Source organism: Aotus nancymaae, unplaced genomic scaffold (assembly GCF_030222135.1).
Source record: "Aotus nancymaae isolate 86718 unplaced genomic scaffold, 86718_ANA_hifiasm-v0.15.2.pri h1tg000072l, whole genome shotgun sequence".
Classification (NCBI taxonomy): domain Eukaryota; kingdom Metazoa; phylum Chordata; class Mammalia; order Primates; family Aotidae; genus Aotus; species Aotus nancymaae.
Window position 1 is genome coordinate 11027410 of NW_026988487.1, and position 27431 is coordinate 11054840.

The following is a 27431-nucleotide window of genomic DNA, read 5'->3' on the forward strand; positions in this document are numbered from 1 at the left end:
GCTCCTGCAGTTCTGGGGTGTCAGTAGTCTGAAGTGAGTCTTAAAGGATTGAAATCAGGGTGTTGGCAAGTTCACACTAGAGGCTCTAGGGAAGAATCTATTCCTTGTTTCTTTTGGCTCCTAAATTTTGGGCTACTAGGAATAAATCTGCTATGAATGTATATATGTGTATAATCTTTGTGTGTATGTTAAGTTTTTCTCTTGGATGAATACCTAATAATAAACTTGCCAGATCTTGATTAGTTGGTGTTTAACTTTATAAAAGATTGACAAATCTACTCCAAAGTGGCCTTGCTCCTATTTCCAACATCCTTGCCAACATTTGGTGTCATCAGTCTTTTTAAAGTAACCATCCTGGTGAAGGTGAATAATGATATTTAGAACCTTTTCAAGTGTTTTTTTTTTTAAGACGCAGTTTTACTCTGTCGCCCAGGCTGGAGTGCAGTGGTGCAATCTTGGCTCATCACAACCTCCAGCTCTTAGGTTCAAGCAATTCTTGTCTCAGCTCCCAAGTAGCTGGTACTACAGGTGTGCGCCACCAGCACCAGCTAATTTTTTTTATTGTTAGTAGAGACAGGGTTTTGCTATGTTGGCCAGGCTGGTCTCAAACTCCTGCTCTCAGGTGACCTACCCACCTCGGCCTCCTAAAGTGCTAGGATTCCAGGCGTGAGCCACTGCGCCTAGCTCTTTTTAAGTGATTTTTAGGCATTTGTATGTTTTCTCTTGTGAAGCATCCAAAATCTTTTGTCAATTTTTTTTTTTTGAGTTGCTTGTGTTTTTGAGTCATAGAACTTCGTTATGTATTCTGGGCACAAGTTATTTTCCCTTTTTTTTTTTTTTTTTTTTTTTTTTGAGACTGTGTCTTGCTCTGCCACCCAGGCTAGAATGCAATAGTGCGATCTTGGCTCACTGCAACCTCTGCCTCCTGGGTTGAAATGATTCTCCTGCCTCAGCCTCCAAAGTAGCTGGGATTACAGACACCCGCCACTATGCCTGGCTAATTTTTGTATTTTTAGTGGAGGGGGTTTCACCATTTTGGCCATGCTGGTCTTGAACTCCTGATACCATGATCCACCCACCTCAGCTTCCCAAAGTGCTGGGATTACAGGCGTGAGCCACCACACCCAGCCCAAGTTCTTTTTCAGATACATGTTTTTGTTTGGTTTTTTGTTTTTTAAAAATAATTTTAAAGAGGTAATTTATTTACTTAAATTTTTTTAAGTATGTAAATACTTAAAACCTTTTTAAACTGTACAATTCTTTAGTTTTTAGTATGTTCACATAGTTGTACAACTAATTCTAGAACATTTTCATCACTCCCCATTCTTCTCTCCCCCACCCTGGCAGCCACCAGTCTACTCAGAGGTTTTTCAAAAAATTTTTTCCCATTGGTGGCTCGGCTGCTTATTTCCAAAAATGTTTTATTATGAGCAGACATTTTTAATTTTGAAAAAGTCTAACATCAATTTTTTTTGAGTGGTGTTTGCTTTCTATGACCTAAGAAACCTTTACCTACTTCGAAATGGGGAAGAGATTCTCTTGTTTTCTTCCAGAGGCTTTATGGTTTTAATTTTATGTGTAGGTCTATGATGCATCTTACATAAAAGTTTGCCTGTGATTTGAGGTAGAGGTTAGGGTTAATTTTGTTTTTTCCTAATGGATATCCATTTGTTCTAGTTCCGTTTACTGAAAAGATTTTTGCTTTTCTGCTTTTCAAAATTTGTGCATATGTATTTGGGCTGCAATCACTAGGTTACTATCCCCACTTTGGCTGGGAAGCATTCAGCTCAAATTCTGTTTGACTCATGCTTGTCAGTTTCTGCCTTACTCAAGGAAAGGAGGAGAAGAAAGTATGGTTAAACATTACCTCTACAGGAATGTAAGCACCATGACTTCTGCCCTTATGAAGACAAAAGGAAATTGGGCATAGAAGGTTTACCACAGCAGCCTGTGGTAAACCTCACATTTAATTATGTAAAATAGGACTTTGAGGTTTTGTGTTAGAAAAAGTACTCTCTTTGTCATATTTTGACCAAAAGATGAGCCATTTAAACAAAACACTAATGTGTTCCTTTTGTGTGTTCTCTGTTTTCAAGTGCGATGTGTTTTGCTCCTGTTGTTCTGTCTTCTCCTCAGTCCTCCTCCAGCCTCCATTTTCATCCTCACATAATAGTCGAGCTGTTCTTCAAGCCAGGCTCTGTGATCCTACTGGCCTATGCTTTCCCTGGTGTCTCTGCACTGGAACTCAGCTCCCTTCCTGGCCTGTGAATGCCCATAGCACTTTCTGGCATGTCCTACCTTGCATTCAAGGTGTTAATGAAGGTGTCTTATCTCTCTGAACTAAGCCACAGATTATTTGGGACCAGAGAGTTTGTCATTGTGTATTCCCTACTGTGCCTAGAACAGGGTTGGCACGGCAAGGGCCCTTTTCGTCATTGTTTAGTCAGTCCATGGGCATTTTAGCATCTTTCTGTGTGGAAGCAGAGGAAAGGTAAATGTTGGAGGGCAGTTTGTTTTCCTGATGGTTTGGCCACTGGCCACAAAGTTGGGTTGCATCACGTAGAAGACAGTCTTGCGGAGTACTTCGTGTTCTCTGTTTCCAAGGATGATTTAAATTATTAGTCACTATCTGTGACTCTGCCGAGAGTCTAGGTATGCATTTAAAAGGATCTCTCTAGGACACTAAGAACTGAAACAAGGCTTTGGACACGTTCTGGAATCATGGAATCATAGGAAGAGTCCTGTTTCTACTTGTTCTGATTGTTTAATTGCATGACAAAACCTAATTTAAAGTGATATTTATGTTGTGCAGTATCTATATCTCTTATCTCCTCTGAGAACAGTTGAAATCTGATTGCACTTTCAGTCATAGTTTTACGGAACCTGACATGTAGTACTTTTGTCTGACAGCAAATAAATTATAAGCATAGAAATGTGAGCTGAGTCGCTTGACATATAGATGCTCCCTACTTAAGAGGACAAATTTTCTTCCTACACTTGAAATACATTTAAAATTATAAATAATCTGAAACTCAGAAGAGCTGTCAAGTCTGCAAGTTATAGTTAATAAATTAATGTTTTGACTATCATCATGCAGATTTTTTCAGCATTGCCCAGAGACAAATTAAATCAACTAATTAAGTGTTCAGGTGTGAGTGGGTTTTTTTTCCCTTCTTCAGTAATCAAAGCATTTAAAGGTTAAAAAACCCAATTGCTAAGACTCCTTGAGTGGGTGGCTGGGTCCTAATGGAAGCCATGTAGCCAGGGGCTTTTCATAGACCTCCTTAAAAAACCTTCCTCAGAGCAAGTTCGTTATTTCTTAAAACTTATTCCTCATTGGTTTCTTTGTAACATGTAAATCCACCTTTGCATTTAAAACAAGCATTTACCCATTGCACTGCTAGCCAACCCTATTGTGCTTAAGAGCTGTCCATGTAACTTGCTGTCAGGTTCTTGGCCACTAGGACAGCTCTAAAATGGACACCAAGTATTCTTTATATGCAGTCATTTTATGACCTTCCTTTTCTAGACCAAAAAATCTCAGCAATAAGTGAAAAGCCTCTGTCTCCTCATCCAATCAGAATCATGAAGACAGTGGATCGCAAGGATCCAGCTGTGAACATCATGTTAGAAAGGCCCTGTAATGGCAAGTAAGTGGCAAAGACACTTTCTGATTTCATTCTAGTTGGTTACCTTTGATGTTATTAAATTTTGAATTCCTTCAGTTCCCATAAAACAGAGAGAGATTCTTCTTTTGAGCAAGATCTTGCCAAACACCAAGATGGCTGAGTAAATAGCATGTTTATAAAATGGGCGTTGAGTGTGTTGCATCTTAAGGAGCTTTTCCATATTCAGTAACACTTAGCTGTTTTTTTAATGTGGAAAGCATCACGTCAGTACATGTGGGCTGTACTGATATTTACTGCACGATTTGCTTTAAGAATGCTGTTGTCTAAGGGACAGGTATTCCCACGGTGGTAAGGATTGGTTCATTGAAAAGGGGAAGCAATGTTTGGTGTTAGGCTGTTGAGTTTTGTTCAGTGTGAGAAAGACAAATCAAGATAAGCCTTTGGCTATCAAACCATGAGGGTAAATTAACAGTTTATTTAGCCTTGTTTACAAATGATTGTGAATGCTTTCATCATATTATTTGTTCTCAGTTCCCTGGATGAAAGTGTGGGAACAGAGGAGGGATCAGAGAAAAGAGAGGCTCCCCTTCTCTCCCTTGCAGAAGATTCTCAACAGAACGAAGGCCGAGCTCGCCTCTTTGTCCCAGCGGGTATGCGTCACAGCATTGGTGACTACTGCAGTCGTTTTGAGCAGTACCTTCGGATCCTGTCTCATGAGGCTGTAGGCTCCTTCAACCCATGGGTGATAGCTGAAAGGTCAGTAAAATGTTACAGTCCTCTGTTTAGGAACCAAGTGCGAAATTTTAGACGTAAAAAAAGCTGGCGAAAGGATTAACCAAGGTCTCATTCCATGCTTTTGGGCCCTGGAGTTTCAGTGGTTGTTCTCTGGCTAGGCTAGGAGACAGGCCTTCTCTAATAACTGCCTGTTCTCAGACACAGAACCGTACAACAGCCTGAGTGGTGCCATCTGCAGGGGTACTCTGCAGCCTTCTTTTCCTAGGCAGAGGGTCCTAGTCAGCTCAGGCTGTCATCACAGAACACCATTGACTGTGTGACTTAAACAACAAGAATTTATTTCTCACAGTTCTGGAGGCTGGGGAGTCTAAGATCAAGGTACCGGCAGGTTGAGCGTCTGGTGAGGGCCCTCTCCCTGTGGCTTGCAGATGGCCATCTTCGTGCTGTGTCCTCACGTGACAGAGAAAGGGAACTCTGGTCTCTTCCTCTTCTCAGAAGGGCACTAATCCCATTGAGGGACCTCCACCCTCATGACCTCTCTAAACCTAATTATCTTCCTAAGGCCCCACTACAGATACTATCACATTGGGGGTTAGGGCTTCAACATATGAATACAGAGGAAACACAGACATTGAGACACTAACAATAGAGCTGCAATACTCAGGGGTCAATTAGAGCTGATTTCCTGTTGCTGCTAATGCTCATGTTGTCCCATCAGAGAACGCAAAATGTTCCGGGCAGGAAACAGCCATGAGCGTGAAATCTTCCTGGTGGGGACAAATTTCCTTTTATAAGCAGCAGGCCTCAGATTTTACATTTTCTTTAACCCTTCTCCTCCTTTCTTTATGTGGGTAAGGTAGTTTTATGGAGTCACAAAACAAGATCCTGCTCCTTTTTTCATTATAAGTACTTAATTAAAAGATCTGTATAAATCTGTTCTTTTTAAATAGGGCCCACATTTAAATTCCTAGCAAGTTAACACTTTGGTACAAACATGCAAGATATTTTCCATCTTTGAGCTAAGTAGTATACTGTGATTACATTTCTTTTTAAAACATGCTCCAGGAGTTAATAATTGCCTCTTTTTATTTGCTAGTTGTTTTATATATTTGTTAACTTTACCTACACAGTAGCCAACCTCTCAATAATATAATTTTTGTCAGGATCAAAAATATCAGTTAGTCTCTGTGACTCAGCCCCACCCTTACTTTTTGTCCTGAGGTACCCCTTTTCCTCCTACCCAAGTCCGCGCTGCTCTCCAGATCTGCTGGATGGCTTGCATCCTGGGGCTTCCCTTCCTCATCACCCTTCGTGTTAGGCTCTGTCTCCCTGAATTAGATTCTCTATTTTCTGATGTTCTTGTCTTCGCTTTCTTGATTTACTCTCTTACTTTGATGGAGCCTATCCTGCTTTGTGTATTGGAGGAAATTTCTTGAAACTTACAAGTGTGAAAGTATCTCCCTTCATACTTGATTGATGACTTGGCTGAATTTAAAATTACTGGTTTATTTCTTTCCAAAGAGTATACCTTCCTTCTTTTGTGAGGGTGGCAAAGGGATTGTCATTTAGCTGCCAGAATAGGGGTGGAGTCTGTCAGTCTCACTGCTTGCTCTACAAAGCTTCAACCAGTTTCCTCATTTTCTACCCCATACTGCACTCTATCTTTATGATTCTCAGTACTCTCACTTCCTGAGCCTTTCTGGTGTTTTAAAGGGACAAATCAGCTTGTTTCTGCCTGTCATCCCTCCCACCTCCCCTTACAGATGCTTAGGTTTCAGCTTCCTCTGTGCTGCTAAATCAGTTATGATTCTTCTGTATGCTTGTATCTTCCGAAAATCTTGGACATTTCTCATCCACTTGTGTCTCTTTTTGTAGCTAATATGTGTTTGTTTATCTATTTTCTTGTATTTAAGTAGGATTTGGGGTGGGATCAGGGATAATCACTTGTGTTTAAGCACTCGGGTTGACCCTGAAGTCTTGAGATTTCTCTTTGGTATATATAATAATCCCTTCAAAGTATATAAGATGCCTTGTGCTGGTAGAGATACACATTTGTCTTCACATGTATTCTGAAGGATTATCTGGGAGAAAAGAAGTAAATGCAACTTGCTTCCTTTTGTTAACACAGTCCTGTAGCATATGTACTCGTTTTTCTGTAACCTATCTGGCTTGCTAACCAGCATATTGGGAAATCCAAAAGCAAGCCAAGGAAGGTAGACTGTTCCTTGTGTGTTCTTACCACCTGATCAAATGATATGTTTTGTTCATAGTTGTTAGGTAGATGTAGGGAAAACCTGCCAGCCTATAGCAGGCTAAAATATAAAGGACAGAGCTATTAAAATATGCCTGGATTTTTACAGTATTTTCCTCTGCTGGCCTTTGACCTCAAGTGACAGTGCATGTGAACATTTTAGCTCTGTTTTGTTTATAATCTCTTTTTTTTTATTATTTTATTTTAGATAGAGTCTCACTTTGTTGCCCAGGCTGGAATGCAGTGGCACGATCTCATCTCACTGCAACCTCCGCCTCCTGGGTTCAAGCAATTCTCCTGCCTCAGCCTCCCAAGTAGCTGGGTTTACAGGTGTTAGCCACCACACCCAGTTGATTTTTGTATTTTTAGTAGAGTCAGAGCTTTGCCACGTTGGCCAGGCTGGTCTTGAACTCCTGACCTCAAGTGATCCACCTGGCTCAGCCTGCCAAAGTGCTGGGATTACAGGCATGAACCACTATCTCTTTTTTTAAAATTAATGATTTGATTATTATCATATCTCAAAGATGAGAGTTATATTGATCAGATCTTTAAAAAGCATCCAAAGACAGTTGACTTCATCTAATAGCCTCTTGGGTAAAGAGAAAACTGAGGTTTTTCTTTTCTTTTAATGTCTTTATTCCTCTTTATACCTGAAGAAAAGCACTGTTCCAGCAATTAGTGTGAGTAGGTAATATAAACTGAATGCAAATCAAAGAGTGATTGTGAAAGGAAAGGCTTAAGGTGACAGTGCTTTTATTGAAATCAGACTCTTAAGAATTCCTGGTTTGAAAAACAATCAAGTGAATTCTGGTTGAAAAGGACAGATGAATGTATATATTTATCTTTACTTCCTATATCTCAATCCCACTATATATCACTAGAAGAATGAATAAAAGACATGAAACCATAAATGACAGCAAACAAGAAAGATCAATAAAAGTTTGGAAGCCATAAAGCAGTTAAACAAATGGTAAATGACTTAGCAGGCTAGGGAAAGCTAAATGCCTAATGAGGATGAAGGCAAGAACCAAATTTATTTGTAAAGAACACTGGTTAAGACTCAGGAATTTGAAGCATCAGATGCTTGTGAATGCATGGATATAGGTGTATTGGGTCACTCTTGCATTGCTATAAATACCCAAGACTGGGTAATTTATAATGAAAAGAGGTTTCATTAGCTCACAGTTCTGCAGGCTTTACAGGAAACATGGTGCTGGCATATACTTGGCTTCTAGGGACACCTCAGGAAATGTACAATCATGGCAGAAGGTGTAGTGGGGACCAGTCGCATCACATAGCAAAAGAAGGAGTGAGCAAGGGGTTGAGGAGGATACCACACACTTTCAAATGACCAGATCTCATGAAAACTCACTGTTGTGAAGACAGCACCAAGCCATGAGGGATCCTATTCCATGATCTAAACACTTTCCACCAGGCCCACCTCCAGCACTGGGGATTGCAGTTCATCATGAGATTTGAGCAGGAACAAATATACAAACAGTATCAACAGGTGAGCCAGGAAATAGGAGGCTTGGTTGAAATTCATGTTCTTGAAAATGAGCAGACAGCTGAGATGACCAGACATTTGATAAAACCCATGAAGGATACATAGGCTGTTATAATAGATAAGCACTCTGTGGAAGCAAAGCAGAGACAATACAGTGAGCAGAATAAGACATTAAAAACAGACTAGAGTTAATATTCTTAGAGAGCTAAGTGAAATTGTTTTATCATGAAACAAGAACAGGATACTATAAAAAAGGAACTTTCCGGGAATGAAAAGGAAGTTCTGAGATATTAAAAACATGATGGCTCAAGTAAACTCACTGGAAGGATCCAAAGAAAAAAGTCAAATGTCTCAGGCAGTAGAATAAAAAGACGAGAACCTAGATAATAAGGAAGAAAATATTTTTTTAAATTAGAGGACTGTTTTAGGAGATTCAACATCTGAATCACTGCAGTTCCAGAATGTGGGAAGAGGGAAATAGGAGCAATGGGAAATTATCAGAGAAATGCTATAAGAAAATTTCCCGGAAGGCTGTTAGTCTTTAGATTGAAAGGGTTCATCAGCTGTCCACTTACAAGTGAATGAGTGAGTGAAGGAATAAATGAATAGAACAGAACACACCATGACACATCATTATGAAAATTTGAGCATCTCAGTATAAGGAAAAGAAAAATGACTGTACACATTTAAATAATCAGAAATGAGAATTGCATACTGTTTTTAGTAGCAACACCAGAAACTAGAAGATATTAGAGCCTACTTCCAAAATTTAACCTAGAATTATGTGCTCAGATAAATTATCAATTAAAGATAAGGACAGATAGAATAGAAACATTTTTTAGGGCTGGGTATGGTGGTTCATATCTAATCCCAGCACTTTGAGAGGCTGAGGCGGGAGGATTGCTTGAGCCAAGGAGTTTGATGCCAGCCCAACCAACATAGTGAGACTTTGTCTCTACAAGAAAATAAAAAATTAGCTGGGCATGGTGGTACATGCCTGTAGTCCCAGTTACTCAGGAGGCGGAGGTGGGAGGATTGCTTGAGCCCAGGAGGTCAAGGCTGCAGTGAGCCGAGTTGGCACCACTGCACTCTAACCTGGGCGATGGAGCAAGACCGCATCTCTTAAAAAAACAAAAACACATTTTCAGGTGGGCAAAGTGTTTAAAAATTTAGTTCCCATGCTACTAGAAGATCTAAATTACCAATGCAAGATATACATTAAGAAAGAAGAAGAATTGGGTTTTAGGAAACTTAGACTCTACGATGGAACTTCCAGAAGAATGGCAAAAGCCTTTCCAGGACAACATTTTTCAGTAAGCATAGAGAAGAACTAGTCCAGATTAGAGTAGTGGGATAGAGCACTTTAGGGGGATGGTTCCACAAGGGGAAAAGCAGAACAGCGAAGATTAAAAAGGAAGAAGAAAATGTACCTAATGTGTTGGAAGGTAGTGGAAGTACCCTTGCATTTCTCTCGCAGTTTGGGTATAAATTAGTGATAGGAATATAGAAAATGAAGCAAATATAAAAACGAGGTAATCACTTTTGCTCCTAGTGATGACGCACTTGGTAATTTGGACCACCTCTCCCACTGAGGATAACTGTTAATAGAAAAGCTGTATTAAAAATAAAACCTATATTCTTGAAGGCATCAAGAAGTGAACTAGGTAATGAAGAATAATTGGGCCAGAATCCTGGAGAAGACAGAGCCCTGGGGAGGTTAGCCCTTTGTTGAGCACTGGATATTCAGTTTGGAGAGAGATGAGCAGTACTTCTGACAGCCTTTTCAGATCAGAGGACGGACGTTGGAATCCATGGGTTGCCAAAGTGGGGGAGTTGTCCTGGTGAACTTCCCTCACTTTTAATTGGGACCCTAAAAGATTGCACTCTGGAAGTACAGGTGACCTGGATATAAATAGGCCCTCTCATGGACTCCACTCAGCTCCAAATTATCTCAGATTGGATTGAGGTGATTCTAGATTGTTACTGCCCCACAGGCACCAAGCATTAGGAAACATAAATTTTCTCTGGAGGAAAATAACATCATCTTAGGACTCAATTTATTTCTACAATTGTCAAATACAATGTCTGGTATATGGTGAAAAATAACCAGGCAACAGAGAAACAAGACAATAACAAGAACAGACCTACAGCAGATTCAAATATAGAGCTATCAGACACAGACATTAAAATAACTGTGCCTAGTGCATTCACAGAAATGAAAGACACGACTTAGAACTTCAGCATAGAACTGGGAACTAAACAAAATCCAAATGGACATTCTAGAATGAAAGATAAAGTTTCTGAAATGAGGAATTCATTACATGGGCTCAATAGCAAATTAGACACAACAGAATTAAAAATCAGAGACTTGGAACATAGGATAGAAGAAAATATCCAGGGTGATTCCCAGAGATGAAAAGTGAAGAAGAAAGAGTGGGAAAGGGACATAGAGGAGGTAAGAAGGTCTAACATGTTGTTGGAATCTCAGGACAGGAGAAAGAGAAAATGAGTCGGAAACATCCCAAGAGATAATGGCCATCACTTCCCCCGAGTAGCAAAAGACATCAAGCCATAGATTCAAGAAGTTCCAAAAACCCCAAGCAAGAAAAATATAAAGAAATCCATACTTATTCATGTCTTCATATTACTGAAAAATTGCAGACAGAGAAAATCTTAAAATTAGCTAGAGGAGGAAAAAAAATATAAACAAAAACAGTGGAAGCTGGAAGACTTGGCATATCTTTTAAAATTCCAAAAGAACTACTGATCTGGAGTTCTAAGCCCAGTGAGGATGTATCAGGAGGCAAGGTGAAAAAAGAGTTTCCTAACAAAGCTGAGTTACCAGTAGACCATCACTTAGGAAATATTAAAATCAGTCACAGATGGAAGGTCAGAAATATAGGAAGGCATGAGTTTTAAAAATAGGTAAACATGTAGGTTAAAGTAAATATTGTCTGTATGAAGCAATAATACTGATGTTTTATGGGGCTGGGCGTGGTGGCTCACGCCTGTAATCCAAGCACTTTGAAGGCCAAGGCGGGCGGATCACCTGAGGTCGGGAGTTCAAGACCAGTCTGACCAACATGGTGAAACCCCGTCTTAACAAAAAAAATACTGATGTTTTATGAATGCATGTGTATGTGTACTTGCACATTTAAAATATACATTAACGATATAGCATGTAAGAATATACATCAGGAAGGGGTTAAGTAGAGTTAGTATTCTAAGGTCCTTGCATTGTATAGGAAAAAAAGTAAGGATATCAATTAATGTTAGATGTCAATCATAGATACTTGTGACCTAGGGTGGCTACTCAAAGACTAATACAAGTGCATGTAACATCCAAGTCAATAGAGAAGAACAGGTGTAGTTTAAAAATCACAAAATCTAAAGGAAAGCAAGAAAGAAGAGAGAACAAAGAGACAAATACAGAAAATACCTATTATTTTAGAAGCATAAATTCAAAAGTATCGGAATAACATTAAATGAAAAAGGACCTTACATGCCAGTTAAAAGACAAAAGATGGTCAGATTAGCAAATGAACAAAAACAACTGGGTGGGAATGGGGTAGAAGGGATAAGAGAGGGGGAGTGAAACTTACTTGCATTTATTTACCTTTTTTGTGTAACTCTGACTTTTGAAACCATGTGAACGTTTCTTATACATCCCCTCTACTCAACAAGAATTGGGGGGGACCCTTAAATTGAATATAAAAGGAAACATGAACCTAATTGTATTTCAGATAAATAATATCACACTAATGGGATGAAGCCTAAGTCACTTTTAAACATTGATTCTATACCTCTGGCTAAAGACAAAAAGAACTGTAAACACATAACTGGATACTAGTTCGTAGGTTCCTTTTACACAGTGGCATGGGTTAACAGTTCTAAAACTACTTTCTCTATATTTTAGCATTGGTCAAATAAGTACATTGTGAATAATGGCAGCAAGGTTTCTAGGGGAAGGCTAGGATGAATGTATGGTTTTCAATAGATGTAGAAATAGATACAGGGTCTTTCTTGTTTGTCTGCTAAGAAGGCCCAGAAGCAGAGGCACCAGTAGCAATGAGCACACCTGTTACCCACATCTTGATTTCTAAATACTGTTCTCCTTGAAAAGGTACTAGGGCTTCTTGGAAGAAGGGGTGGTTACAGGACTGGGGCTGGGGCTGGAAAAATGTAAGATAAGCCTTAAACATACAGTGCTAGAAAGGAAGTGCTCAAAAAATGATTGGGACATGCTACAGGTGCCAGCTTGAAGAGGTGCCTACTGGCCAAAGCCAGGACATTTTCAAGCTTCAAAATAAGTAATAGTAGTGGATTACAAACTATACAATAAAATAAGAATCTAGAAGACCAAACTGATATGAATGAATCCATAAGTAAAGGAAAAAGGAAAGCTCTTCATTACAGTAGAATGCCAGCTATTAATTGAAGAAGGAATGATGGAATTATAAAATCAGTGTTTGGCAACCCTGTAATAATTGATTTAGGCAAGTTTGATGAGAAACAGGAATTTATGTAGTCTCAAAGTATCTCTCTCCACTATACCTATTAATTACAAAAGCAAAAACAGTAATACAAGGGAGAAACCTGGCAGACATCACCATAACCCAGGGATGCAAAATTAACTGTCATCATTAAAGGATAGTAAATAGATATCATGGTGCACTGAAAGGACACAGTATCCTTCTGGGACATTTCTTTCAGATGACCTGAATCTGATCCTAAAGAAAAAACCCAAATTGAGGGACATTCTCCCCCCAAAAAAGGCCTTTACTCTTTAAAAAATGTTATGGTCACGAGAGGCAAAGAAAGACTGAAGAACTATTTCAGATTAAAGTAGACTAAGATATGACAACTAAATGTGACATAGAATCCTTGACTGGAATCTTGGACTAGAAAAAATTTTCTTTTGAAGGACATTGGACGGTTGGCAAAATTTGAATAAGGCCTGTAGATAAGATTAGATAATAGTTTTGTATCAATGTTAATTTTGTAATTGTTATAATTGTACCATGGTTATTTAAGAGAATGTCCTTGTGTGTAGGGCTGTTTGGGAGATATGAAGCCTGCACCCTGCTCTCAAACAGTTCAGAAAATAAAAGAGAGAGAGAGAGAGAGAGAGAGAGAGAGAGAGTGTGTGTGTGTGTGTGTGTGTGTGTGTGTGTGTGTAGAGCACCTGGGCTTCTGCAGAGAAGGCACACCCCTTTCCTCCGTTAGCCAGTCAAGCAGCTGTTAGAGGTGGGGCTAGGTGGCAGCTGGTTGGTTTCTGGTCACCTCTGGTTTCAGACATATTGAGGATGAAGTCCATCCTGTGTATGTTTAAGGCCTATCCCTCTAGCAGGGCTTTGGGATCTAAGCACCACCATCCTTCTGTTTAGGAGAGCAGGGCCTTGCACCTTGTTTTCCTTCTTTAAAAGTATCTTGGCAATTTTTGGCCTTCTCAGTTTCCATTTAGATTTCAGAATTGACATGTTAATTTCCACAGCTGAGTAAAAGAATGGCTCCTCTATATGGCTGTACATACCTTTATTTTATTTATTTTGAGACAGAATCTCTCTCTGTCGCCCAAGCTGGAGTGCAATGGCGTGATCTTGGCTCACTGCAACCTCTGCCTCCTGGGTTCAAGCAATTCTCCTGCCTTAGCCTCCCAAGTAACTGGGATTACAGGCATGCCTGCCACCACGCTGAGCTAATTTTACATATTTTTAGTAGAGACAGGGTTGACCATGTTGGCCAGGCTGGTGTCAAACTCCTGACCTCAGGTGATCCACCTGCCTTGGCCTCCCAAAGTGCTGGGATTACAGGTGTGAGCCACTGTGCCCAGCCTTGTACATACCTTTAGTCATGTTGTTTGTCTTCCAGCTTTTCAGAAGAGCTGGTAGATGAAGCTCTGGGTGCCGTGGCTGCTGAACTTCAGGATATGTGTGAAGATTATGCAGAAGCTGTGTTCACCTCAGAATTCTTAGCGGCTGCTACATAAAGGCTCTTTGAGGCAAGGCCCTCTGTGTCACACTGGAGAAGAGATGGCACCACCCTTTGTTTTGGCCCACAGGAAATGTTTATCCTCAGCTGTCCACCCAGAAGGTGCTGCCCACTGAGAGGAAGGCAGTGCTGGGGGAGCCATCCTCACTTTGCATTTCTTTTGTCATGGCAATGGTTCTAGAAATGTATGATGCAATGTATTACACTTACCAGTGCCCAGAAACATCACTTGATGATGATGGTATTTTCAGAATGTAGACTTTTCCTATTGAAATATGATCTTCATTCCTCTGGCTCAGTTTGGTGATGAAAATGTTTTGAAAGATAATTGATACTCATATTTCACATAGGGATTCAGTGTGCTGTTGAACTCTCGGTGGCATCAATGCCAACACGAGTGCAGCTTCTAGCTGGTCCTGTCACCGGACTCCTGTTTTGCATCTTTGACGATTTTCTGTCGGGACCTCTGTCCCTATTAGACTGTAGACTCAGGGAGAGCACAGTTTGGCTCTGTGGCCAAACCTCTGCTCTGCTGCAGCTTATTACAAACAGGAGTCTGCTCGTCATCAGTGCACAGTAATAGACACACATTTCCTTAATGTTCCACTCCTAGGTGATTTATCACATTTTTAGCTCCTCAGCATATTTTATTGCTGTGTGTTGACACAATCTGGTATAAAAAATTTCTCTGAAATCAGAGGAAGTTTGAGGACATCAGGAGAGGACCAGGCCTTCTGCTGTGCCTGGGTGAAGGTACAGCGCTCGCTCACCCCATCTCCAGTGAGGTTAGAAGTGTCTCCATTTCAGACCACAAAGGAACCCCGAGTGGGAGTGGAGAACAGATGGATGGCGTGAAGACCTCCGTGTCTCCCCAGAGAAAGGAAGAACCAATATAGCTTGGTCCTCCAACATCTTACAAATCATGTTTGCCAAGAGAAAAGCCTGTGTTTTCAGAAACTGAATTCAGAAAAAGGAATGTGTGTGAAACTCAGGCCACGGCCCGGAAAGACTTTCACTCAATTCTTAGCCTGAGGGTTGGTGAAGGAAATGTGCGGGAAGAATGCCTGAGACTTCCCCAGGGAATGATGGAACTCTTTTTAGAACCGCTACAGTGTTGTCACCTGGGATTTTTCTCTGACGTACAAGAAATTCAGATGATTTAAGCTGCTTGATCACACTTATTTGTGCAAAATTGATTTTCATTTAATGTTAATGTTTTCCTGCTTAATTTTTATAACTTCAGAATGTAAAGAGCTTCAAGGTAAATTACAAGGTCCTTAATCTGGGGAGTGAAATGTGTATACTTGAATTAATAGGAGCACCTGTCGTTGCTAGTGTAAAGTAATTTGTGTGGCAGTTTGTACTGTGCTGATTTTTAAAAATAAACCCAATATTTTAAAGTATGTGCCTCTCTATTTGAAATAATTTACATCTCCTTTTGTTCCCACAGGCAAAGTGAAATGTGATTTACAGAAACCACTGAGAATACTTTTATATGTGATACGAGTATAGTGGATTATTTGCCACCCCTTCCCCGTGAGAAGAAAATAAATGACAATAAAAGCCAACATTTACTGAGCACATACTAGAGCATTGCTCTCAGTGCTCGCCATGTAGTCACTTATTTAATCTTCACTCATCTCTGTGGGATGGATAGCATCATTGTTCCCGTTTTATAGATGAGTAAAGTGAGGCACAGAAGGAGATAGTTTGGTCAAACTTGTATTTTGTGATGCCTTGATCATGGCTTCACTTTTTCCCACGAAGATAATTGCAGCAAGTTTGAGAGTTCACCTGAGAGCATCTTCCTGCCTTTCCTTATCCCCACTCAGCGTGTGCTGGACACCACCCTCTGGAGCAGTCCCTTTCCTCACACTTCCTGCTGCAGCCTGTCTGTCACCTGAAAGGCCCAGCCTGGGCTTTTCCCACTCCCTCTCCTGTTCCTTCCACCAGGTGGATGTGCTCTTCTCTGACTCACATGGGTGGGGCTTAAACCAGCCCCAGTGTTCAGGTGTCGACTTTATATCCCTGGCTCATGGCGAACATCCGCAGCCAAAGGCATTCTCCAAAGACACAAAAATATACTGCAAGAAATAAACATTTTCATTTGGAAATGGAAGCTAAATCCTGAGACTATAAAAGTTCCTGTTTATTGCCTTGCAGCCAGCCCAGACATCTAGAATTTTTGTTCTTCATGAACAAGGGCTGACCGACCGTAAGTCATTGTGTAATTCCCTCCAGCTTTCTCACGACCTATCCGTGTACTATTTTCAGAAGCAGAAACATGCATGAGTTTAGTGTTTTTGTGCTGCATAAGCCGTCCCCAATGCACAAACATTAAAATGCATTCCGAGCTCTCCACCGGCACAGCTTGGTCACATGGGATTTCTGTGTATTTCTGTGCTTACCTCTAGTCTGTGTAGTTCCTTGAGGGCAGGGACTCTGCCTAGCTGGTCGTTGGCACTCAGTAAATTCTTCTGAATTAATGAAAGGTATAAAGTAGACTGATTGACTTCCTACAGGGGGTTTGTCGCATCTCAGTCCACAGAAACCTATGTTGGCCTTTTGTGACCCCGAGATAGAATGCCATCTGAGAACTATAATCCCATCTTGGAGGTATTGTTGTCATTGCAATTCCAGCTCAGATGGCAAGTACTTGCTTCCTCCTCCTAGGGCAGGGGATGTACCCCTCATGCTGCTCCTGACCTTGAGTGAGCCTTGGCCAGGGTACTCCTGGGGATTGGGCTGGGGCGGCCCAAGGACTGGAGAAGACGACAGAAGGATGTGATCGGAAGCCCCTTTGCTCTCATGCTCTGTTACTATTTGAGCACTGTGGTCCCTTCTCCTTCTGTCTGTTGGTGCCAGGGTTTGGAGGAGAGATAGTGAGGAGAGGAGGGCTTTTCTCTCTCCATTTCCTCCCTGGGCTCACAATTCCTGCTTTCCTGAAGGCGAGCTCTGTGTGTGTGTGCTGGGGGAGTGGGGGAGGTGGAGGCATGAATGGCACTGTGGCCTGTGGTTCTGAAAGGCAGGAGGAAGGGTCTGAGGGAAGCCCAGGGCCAACAGCAAGGGGAAGGGTCTGGGTTAGAAAGTCTCCTGTGCTCTCTGTGGCACAGTGTAGGTTTCCATCACGCTTTTGTGTTTCTGAGAGGTGCTCTCTTTGTTTTGGCAACGGGAGACAGTAGTGAGAATTCCCTGCAAAACCTGTAAATCAGGGGTGTCTGTATCACCATGGGCTTGTTATCACCACAGAAGAGCCCTTTGGGAGGCGCCAGCCTGTGAAAGGGCTCCTGGGTCTCTGGGCTCTTGAAGAGCAGCAAAAAGGCAGTGGCCTTTCCCCATTCAGCCCCTTTAGTTCAGGAGCTGAGATCTCAGATCTCTTTCAAGGCTGTCTTGTTGACTAAGCCCAATAATGTGGGCCTGGATTCAAGGGTCTTCCACTTGATACCCTGTGTATTTCCTGTCAGTCCTCAGTAAGATAGGGAACCCTGGGCTGGTGCTTAGGCCCAAGTGAACTCAGTCAACAGACCCAGCAATATCATTCCCTGACCTGGAGTGCACAGCTGGCTTCTGGAATCAAGGCTCCCCTCCCGGTTCAGCTCCAGTGCTGGGTTCCCTTCTGCTAGCCTGCCCAGGGCCTTGCTCCACTCTCCCCATTCTTCTCCCCAAGCCTGCACCTGCCTTCCCAAATGACCCCTTTATCCTTTATCTGCTGCTCTCCCTAGAGTCCCCTTGGCTGTTCTTGTCCTCATGTACCTGGAAATCCTTTTCGGGAACCAGACCTGCTGCCTTTTACTATTTTCCCTGGCTCGCTTTCCATCCATCCAACTGGTCTTCTGCCTGTGGCCTGGAGTTAGGTCCATCCATTCCCACCACTGAGGCTGCCTTCCAGCCCCCCACCTCGTCACAGGTGGCTACTCCCCTTGGGGAGTCCAAGTCACTCGCATATGCTGTCCTTGCTCTTCCTGATGGTGTCATTCATTCCCCATGACACTCTGGGTTTCATGGTCTTATCCCTCCCTCCACTCATTCCAACACCTCAAATTCCTTTGTGGAGAACCTTCAAAGATCTTCCCCAGTTGTTTCTGAAGCATCTTTACATCAAAAAGCACCCTTAAACACTATCTCAGCTGAGACCCCGTCCACCTCCACATACTCATCTCTGTAATGCCCTCTGGTCACTGCTGGCCCTTTGCCTTCATTGCAGCCCTTCTCCCCATCCCTTTTTACCCTCTCCACTTGGGATCTCTCCTCTTCTGGCGTTGCTCTGTGGCCTCTTCCACCCCCACCTTCCTTGCTGCCTCCCTCCCTGAACTTAGTCATGCATATTTCCCTTCTGCTCTGCTTGGCTCCCCAGAATCTCCCACCCACACATCGTTCCTCTGTCTTCACTGTGGGTCTTGGTGAGGTCAGCCTAAGGCCTCCCACTCCTGGGCTGCAGAGCCCTGCAGCAGGTCACCATGCCTATGTCCGGAAGCTTACAACACAGCACATTCCTGCTACCTGCTAGAGGGAGTCCCTCAGTGCAATGAGATAGCTCTATCCATGCCTGGCAACTCTTGTGGACTGGGGAGAATTCCAGGGAGACTTCCAGCTCTGAAATGCTGTGATCAAGAGGGACAGGAGCATTCCGATCCCAGACATGTGGGCTCTGCCATCTGCCCTACAGCCCCAGCGTTCCCTAAGCCTGAGCTGAATTTGACTAAGGAAGCCCTCAGCAGACATTGATTTCTTGAGCGAACGTGGGCAGCAGGGAGTCCAGGGAGCCGTGGACATCAAACTGGCCACCAAATTTGTGCAGCCACTGCCCTATGTGGCCCAAAAGACCTCCTGGGGGAGAGTGCCATCTCCAGGGCCAGGCTCAGTAAGAGATGTGGCTTTTCTTAACCATGATTATCCAATATGCTGCTGCTGGAGAGTTACTAGAGGTCAAAAGAAATTCCCTGAATGCTTTGAATTGAACAACATCTCACGTATTAGCTGGCACTTTACAATGTATAAAATGCATTTAAACATATTCTTTCTTTAGGTCACTATAACCATTCCTGTTTTGTGTTCCAACAGTGATTTGGCTCATTAAGAATTCGAGCCACAAGTTAAACTCCTGTGTGATTCTTGTGTCTTGGTTTCCTAATATGTGAAATGGGAATTAAAAAAAATAGCACCCACCCAAGGTTTCTGTGACGATTAAGGGAACTACCCGTGAAACCACTTAGAATAGCACTGGGCAGACTGTAAGTGCTCAATAAATGTTACCTATTAGACTGCATTGAGAATGTCCTAAGAGGGAACCTTTCAGCTTGTCCACACAGGCTTTGTTCCGAAGCGTGTCCCTGGCCTTCTTCCACCCCTTTTGCCCTCTCGTGCTTACAATCCTGTGTCTCTCCTCGCCTTGCCTGTCACACTGGACACTCAACAGCACTTTTCCTGGCCTTGACTTTGGCTGCCCTGGGCCCGACATCCAGCTTCCCGCTCCAACTGGTCCTCTTGGGCTGCCTTGGATAGACGCCCTTGCTCTAGGGCTTCCAGTGCCACCAGAGCTTTCTAAACTGGACCACATCCTTACAGGCCAGTTGAAGTATTAGCCCCATTTTACAGATGAAGAAGCTGAGGCTTGTAGAAATGAAGGGGCTTGCTCTGTGTCATGCAGGCATGGGGGACAGAGCCAGAACTCGACCTGGAACTTTTGACTTCAAGTCTGGTAGCCTTTCCATTCAACCACACAGTTTGACCTTTCTCCCAAGTAGATGATTCTTAGATGGCCTAGGCAATCTTAGCAGATGTCAAATATAAGGGCAGTCTCCATTTTAAAAAAGTCAGCAAATATTTTCTATGGTCCCACTCTTTGCCAGGCACTGTGCTTAGTTCTGGGCATATAAAGACGACTGAGATGTCCTGCTTCACTTCCTTTTTTTTTTTTTTTTTGAGATGGAGTCTCACTCTGTAACCCAGGCTGGAGTGTGGAGTGCAGTGGCGCAATCTTAGCTCACTGCAACCTCCGCCTCCCAGGTTCAAGCGATTCTCCTGCCTCAGCCTCCCGAGTAGCTGGGATTACAGGCATGCGCCATGGCCCGGCACAGTCAGGTCAGAGCTGAGCTGTGGCCTCAGTTTCCATCTACTCCATCATAGTCTGCTTTTCTGAGCCCCTACACTCCTGCTAGGGCTAGGCCCTGCCCAGAATCCTGCCCACACAGTAGCAATCACCCCACTGCTCGAGTGTTATGTCCTCGGTGCTTTATTTACATCGCCTTGTCTGAATCACATTAGCATTGAAATACAGAGTAGCAGCTGGGCGCAGTGGCTCATGCCTATAATCCCAGCACTTTGGGAGGCTGAGAAGGGAGGATCACCTGAGATCAGGAGTTTGAGACAAGCCTGACCAACATGGAGAAACCCCGTCTCTACTAAAAAAAATACAAAATTAGCCAGGTGTGGTGGTGCATGCCTATAATCCCAGCTACTCGGGAGGCTGAGGCAGGAGAATCGCTTGAACCCAGAAGGCAGAGGTTGTGGTGAGCTGAGATTGCGCCATTGCACTCCAGCCTGGGCAACAAGAGTGAAACTCCATCTCAAAAAAGAAAGAAAGAAAAAAAGAGTATCATCCCATTTTACAGATGAAACAGAAACCAAGCAAAGTGCAGATTTTCCCATCTAGAAAATGGTTGTCACCAGGTCTCATTACGGATTTTATACTCTTCTCAGCATACTGCAGTGCTGCTCCCTGGGCCCTGGCATCCAGCCTGCTGCTGGCCAGACCGTCCCACTCTCAGAGTCTCCTGCTAGGAGCTGGGGCTCTGCTCTGAAGCCACAAGTCAGGTGGCAGCCAGATGCTGTGCTGTGGTCTCCCCTGTGGCCTCGGCCACCTGTGCCAGGTGACTGTGAATTGGGCATTCCAGTACCAGCCCTAGCCTGGGTTCTCCCTGGGCCAGCTGTGCCCATGCAGTGCTGTTCCCCAGATGACTTTCTGCTGCACCCAGGCCAGCCTCCAGCAAAGCCAGCATCCCCAGCTCTCCTGTCTAGCTTCCTCCCCTGCCTCCCAAAAGCATCATTCTTAGGCAGCTTTTCCCCACGTGGTGGCAAAATGGGCCCAGCAGCCTCAGCCTGATGTTTCTTCTATTTAGCAATCACAGCAGAAAAGAAGCCTGTGATCCCCAAGAGGGCCTGCCAATGCCCCTGGATTACTGCTGCCTGCCTCTGATTGGCCCAACTTGAGTAACAAGCCCATCTCCCATCGAATCCCTATGCTATGATTGGTCAGATGGGAGTCATATGTCCATCCCTGGAAAAGCGGATGGATCAGCTTCATCTCAGCTACAGGGACTGATTGATCATGGGGCAGGCAGCTCCCCTGAGGAAAATGGGGGCCCTGTTACCTGAAGCAGAAGGAGTTCACACTGAACAGGGACAAACTGCTGCTGCACATATAAAAAGCAGTGTGCCTGGTCATAAGACACATTTTAATTTGCACTACCTTTCATTTAAGGTTCACTACATACTACAGAAATGCAAAGGGGCGGGGCGGTGGCTCATGCCTGTCATCCCAGCACTTTGGGAGGCCATGGCAGCCAGATTACTTGAGGTCAGGAGTTAGAGACCAGCCTGGTCAACATGGTAAAACCCCATCTCTCTACTAAAAATGCAAAAGTTAGCCTGGCATACTGGTGCATGCCTGTAGTCCCAGCTACTTGGGAGGCTGAGACAGGAGAATTGCTTGAACCCGGGAGGTGGAGGTTGTGAGCTGAGGTCGTGCCACTGCACTCAAGCCTGGGTGACAGAGTGAGACTCCATCTCAGAAAAAAAAAAAAAAAAAAAGGTTGCTTATACCTATTACTAGAGATAGTTAAAAAAAAAAAAAAAGGAAATGCAAAGAGTTTAGATACAGACCTTCTCAAAGCAGAATAAAAACAAAAGAGGGAGGAGAGGGAAGCTTGCGTACTGTGGTTGCACACTGAAAGGAGCGATTCACTGTTACTGAGTGAAGGTTGTTGTTTTGATGATCTTCATGAAGGAGGTGGCATTTGAATTAGACCTGGAAAGATAGTTGATGCTCTTTCAAAGCCTGAAGTCTAGAAAGAGGAGGACATGGGTGTGAACACAGTGTGATTAGACAGTAAAGGTGCTGGTGGGATTTATAAGAGCTGAGACTTCCACACTGTCGTCTCAGCCCATCCCAGGTGACCAGGAGAGCGTCTTGTGCCAGAGGAGACTGAATGTATTGAAGGCAGTGAGGAGTAGCCTCAGCAGCTCATTACTCCACCAGGCAAAGAATTTTGTCCAGCTTCCGGAAGATTCTCTGGAGTAGGAGTGGGCAGCTTCCCCCATCCTGTCCTCCCTCCCTCCCTTTGAAAGCAAGTCTTATCTCAGATTGTCCTTGCTCACACTTTCTAATCTTTATTCCATTTCTAAATGGGGGAGTCTACCGGGAGCCCCAGGCCCTGTATGTAATCAATCCCTCCTCTGAAATCTAATCTGTCATAAATTCTAGCTGCACAATAAATGTGCAGAGAGGTCTGCAGGCATGGGATTTTATAGTCAAAGAGAAACAGAATTGGTGCCCAAACGATTGAATCGAGAACAATGGGAATCCAAGGGAGGTGCGTGCAGGAGGGGCAGATATGGAGGGCCAGTGACTGTGCCTGGAGAGCCTGCCATGCTCGGCCCGAGTGCGCCCTCCCAGCAAGCCGGACACGTCCTCTGCTGGGCCTCCTCACCTTTATTAGCTCTTGGTAATGGATTTTATATCTGCTCAGTGTGATGAAGGAGTCTTGGCAGTCCTCAAAGACCTGCAGAATCTCCTCCTCACCCTCCAATGAGAAGCCGGCAGCCTTCGTCACCCTTGTAGGTGGCTCTCTGGCCAACATTTACTTTAATGTCAGAAAGAAATCCCAGGCATGGGATTTGAAACAGATGCGGGGCCAACCAGGCGTCTGGGTCTTTGTGAGGACACTCCGGGCAGGGCCTGGAGGCCTGGGCTCTTTCTGTCTGTGTTGATTGTGTTTAGCCTCTGGAGGGGCATGTGGTGGACTCCCCATTCCAGGCTGGGGCCTGGAACCGGCATCCATCACTTGTGACTTGCAGCATGTGTGACAGAGGCCGCCTGGGCATGAGGGGACGGGGCTGCTGGCTTGGCCGACAAAACTCTTAATTAACTCAGATAATCGTTCACAGCCTTAGGCATGAACAAGGCCCAGGCTCCTCATACTGACTTAGGGGGCCTGTTTCCCATCCGAACAAAGGAATTGACTGAAACTGGGGTTCTTGCTATTTTGAAGGGTCAGGACCCCTTTAAAAGCCTGGAAGATGCTGTGGACCCTCTCCTCAAAAAGACACACACATAGGGGCCTGGCGCAGTGGCTTACACCTGTAATCCCAGCACTCTGGGAGGCCAGGGCAGTTGGATCATGAGGTCAGGAGTTTGAGACCAGCCTGGCCAACATGATGAAACCCATCTCTACTAAAAATACAAAAATTAGCTGAGCGTGGTGGTGCATGCCTGTAGTCGCAGTTCCTCAGGAGGCTGAGGCAGGAGAATTGCTTGAACCCGGGAGGTGAAGGTTGCAATGAGCCGAAATGGCGCCACTGCACTCCAGCCTGGGCGACAGAGCGAGACTCTGTTTTAAAAAACAAAACAAACAAACAACAACAACAACAAAAAACACCACCTCTCTGGAATAGTTCATGTACATTGCAGTGTCCCCAAACAGAGAAGGATTTACTACCCTTTTTCTGTGAATGAGAGCAAAATCCCAGAGTGGAAACAGGTCTCACAGGAAATCAGCAGCAAAACTGGACTAGACCTAAGGTCTGGTGCTCATTTGGCTACATCACTGTTTCCTCTTGCTTTTTTAGCCCATGCTCCCTTTTGATGCATGAAAAAAAACCCAAACAAACCAAAACAGAAAACCTCATCCTCCCCCACCCTAGGAATGTCCAATAACTCTTCCCCTGTGTGTGCGGAGGGGAGCAGAAATCCAATTCCCCCAGTGGAGCCTCACTTCATCTTAGGCTAAGAAGGCTTTTGTGAAGTATTACTTTCTACAGCTTGAAATAGAATGTCAAGAAATAGAACTCTGAAAATCATGGTTGTTCTTACTTCCCAAGTATGAAATATTGCAATGTCGAAACATTGAAACGCACACAGCCTGTGGCAGCCCCAACAGAAAAGCTCTATGGGAGGACTAGCAGCCTCTTCCTCCCTCGGGGGAATAGGGAGTGGTGGTGGATCTGAGAGACCTCGTCCCCAAGCCCCTTCTATGCAGTTTCCTGCAGAGGATGCTCTCACGTCCTCATTGTGGGGGTGGGGGAGTGCCCATCACAGGTGGCCCAGAAAAGTGCCTCTCTCACACACCTGTAAACAGAATTTCTGAAGGTTTCTGGAACCCTTAACTTTGGCAGGGGTCTAAGGATGAATTCTAGGGGGATTGCTGGGTAGGTGTGAAGACACAGCCCCTACTGTTTAAGTAATATAGAATTCATGATGCAATCCCTCATGAGAATTGTCAACCCTCAGAAGTCTATTGCACTCTCCATGCCCTTGGAATATGGTTATATGAATATAGGTCCCTGCCTCCCGAGACAGAACCCTCCAATCTTCGTCTCCCATCCCTGGAAGCTGGAGCATGCACATCCCAGGTTTGACTAATCATGTTTGGCTGAAATGAGTGATTCAAAATTGATGTTTCTTTTCTATTTTCTTTCGTTTCCTTTTTTTCTTTTCTTTTCTTTTTTCAGACAGAGTTTCGCTCTTGTTGCCCAGGCTGGAGTACAATGGTGCAATCTTGGCCCACTGCAACCTCTGCCTTCCGGGTTCAAGCAATTATGCTGCCTCAGCCTCCCAAGTAGCCAGGATTACAGGCATAAGCCACCACACCCAGCTAATTTTTGTATTTTTAGTAGAGACTGGGTTTCACCATGTTGGTCAGGCTGATCTCAAACTCCAGACCTCAGGTGATCTGCCTCAGCCTTCCAGAGTGCTGGGATTACAAGTGTGAGCCACTGTGCCTGGCCTGATGTTTCTTTAGAACCCATTCATTCAGGGGCTGGTTTCTATAGTGAAGAGAGTGACCATCAGACTAAAGTCCTTCTGCTAAAAGGTGACTGCTGTGCTTTCTAGTTCTTGGCCTGTCCAGTAGCCTCAGTTCCCATCTGCTTTTCTTTTTCTTTCTTTTCTTTTTTTTTTTTTCCTTTTGGAGACAGAGCCTCACTCTGTTGTCCAGGCTGGGCTGGAGTGCAATGGTGCAATCTCTGCTCGCGGCAACCTCTGCCGCCTGGGTTCAAGAGATTATCCTGCCTCAGCCTCCCGAGTAGCTGGGACTACAGGTGTGCGCCACCACACCCAGCTAATTTTTGTGTTTTTTAAGTACAGATGGGGTTTCACCATGTTGGCCAGGCTAGTCTCGAACTCCTCACCTTAAGTGATCCGCCCACCTTGGCCTCCCAAAGTGCTGGGATTACAGGCGTGAGTCACCCACCCGGCCCCATCTGCTTTTGAAGCCTATCCCTGCAGCCTCCTCTGATTCTCTGAGATGCTGATAGCCTGCCAGTAAACCCCCTTTCTGCTTTGGAGAGACTGAGTCTGTATCTGTTACTTACAGTGGGAAGCATCGGTGTTGCATACACATTGCCTAGACCTTCTATGAGTTCTGCAAGCAACTGCGGTCTGTGTACCCGCTCCATGCTGCTGCTTCTCTTGACAACGATGGGTGGAAAGGATTGATTCTCATGGGGACAAAGAGAGAGAGAGAGAAGAGACTTACGGACACAAGCCAGGGACAGCTCCCTACGTCTCCATGGGAGGGTGGGAGGAGAGAGCCTTGCGTTAGGAGCCTGGATCCTCTTTCAGTCCCAGTTGTGCCACCAAATGCCCTGATTTTGACACACACCCCCCCACACACCACTATTACCCAGTGCTGAGCTCCCCCATCAGTACAGTGAGGTGCTGGGGTTGGATCCGTGAGCAGGTTGGGAAGGGCCTTCTTCCTCCACCAGGCTCCAAGTCCAGGAAATCCTTCCAGCTATTTGGCTTCCCCAGCTGCACAGAGGAAGACCCCACCCACTTAGGACTCATTCCGCAGGTGTTCTGAACCTGAAAAGAAACAGCAGTTGTGTGCCCCTCCCAGCCCATCACTTTCTCTACCTCTCACACCTCTCTCTCTCTCTCCCTTATAAATTGCATGACTGAAGGTCAAGCCTTCCCAGGAACTCTTCTTTTTGCCTTTGCCTTCCTACCTTTAGAAATTGATTTACATAAAATAACCAGAGGGGATTTCCAGAACTGCCTCTTCATTCACCAGCGGCCCTTCTGGACCAAGTTGTTTCCTTGATGGACTGTGTCCTTCAGCTGGTAATTTAATTGGCACCTGCTTGGTACAACGTCTCCCACTGTGGTTTACTGGGAGCGGCTCAGAAAGGGATGTTTCCATCTTCGTGAAAGGCTGCGATGCCTGGAGTCCCCAGAGTGTCCTTTCACTCAGCGTGTAATCTAGTATATCTTTAATAAGTGGAGTCAATTCACTTTCAAAACCCTTGTAAAATTCAGCCTTTTAGTCATTCTGACCAGAAGCGTTCAAATTGCAATATGAATAGATAGCCCTAGCAGCCCGGGGAGATCTGACCGGGATACTAGCTTGGCAGCCGCAAAGGAGGAAGGCATTGATAGCCCCAGGAGGCCCTGCCTAGGCAGAGGCAGCTGCCTCTGGGACCTGGAGAATCCTGCCGACTCAGCTCCTCCCTCACCTTCTCTATTTGCCAGGGCACCTCGCACAGGGATTAGGAAAACCATAGGATCCTAGCCAAGCCGCAAAGGCTCTAGGGCACCGGTGAGTCTAGCAGGCTCGCTGTATAGACACGGAGGAGCTTGCTTTGGTGAATTCCCTGAGGTTGCATTAGGACTTAGTGGCAGAGCCTCAGCCTCTTGCTTTTCTGTGTCTGGTTTCTGTCTTATTTTTACCCGTCTTCTTCTCTCTCGCAGTTAAGGCGGGAGTGTGGACATTAGTGGGATGCGGGTTTGAATACTTGCTCTACCACTTACTTATTAGCTGCGAGAGCGCTCTAAACCTGTTTCCTTATCTGTAAAATGGGAATGGTTCTAAGAATCTCTCCCTCCTAATGACGCTATGAGGATGAAAGGAGGGAACACGTGAAAAGCACTTAAAACACTTCCAGGCACATAATAGTCACTCAGCAAATATCTATTCCTGTTACTCTTCTGATTGTTATTTTTCTCAGCGTGCTGCTGTACAGCAGGAGAGAAATAGAGCAAACAGGAAGAGCTTCCCAGCTGGTAGAGTTAAAGAACTGGAATGGCCTCCTTATAAGTGAA

At 44.3% G+C, this 27431-nt stretch overlaps 1 protein-coding gene across 10 annotated transcripts in view; it reads left to right on the forward strand.

Moving 5' to 3' along the window:
- The window catches only part of KIAA0753 (KIAA0753 ortholog), a 72892-nt gene extending 47139 nt beyond the window's left edge, over positions 1–25753 (forward strand). For 7 of the 10 annotated variants that reach the window (XM_021672773.2, XM_021672774.2, XM_021672775.2 and 4 more), the window contains 3 exons: positions 3530–3650; positions 4161–4385; positions 13994–15516. In XM_021672773.2, the coding sequence (XP_021528448.2) occupies positions 3530–3650; positions 4161–4385; positions 13994–14111 (464 nt within the window). In that variant the 3' untranslated portion in view covers positions 14112–15516. Of the gene's footprint in view, positions 1–3529; positions 3651–4160; positions 4386–13993; positions 15517–15563; positions 16473–25704 lie in introns of those variants that run through there. The other 3 variants (XM_064367590.1, XM_021672776.2, XM_064367591.1) reach the window with 3 other exon arrangements.
- The last annotated feature ends 1678 nt before the right edge of the window (positions 25754–27431 follow it).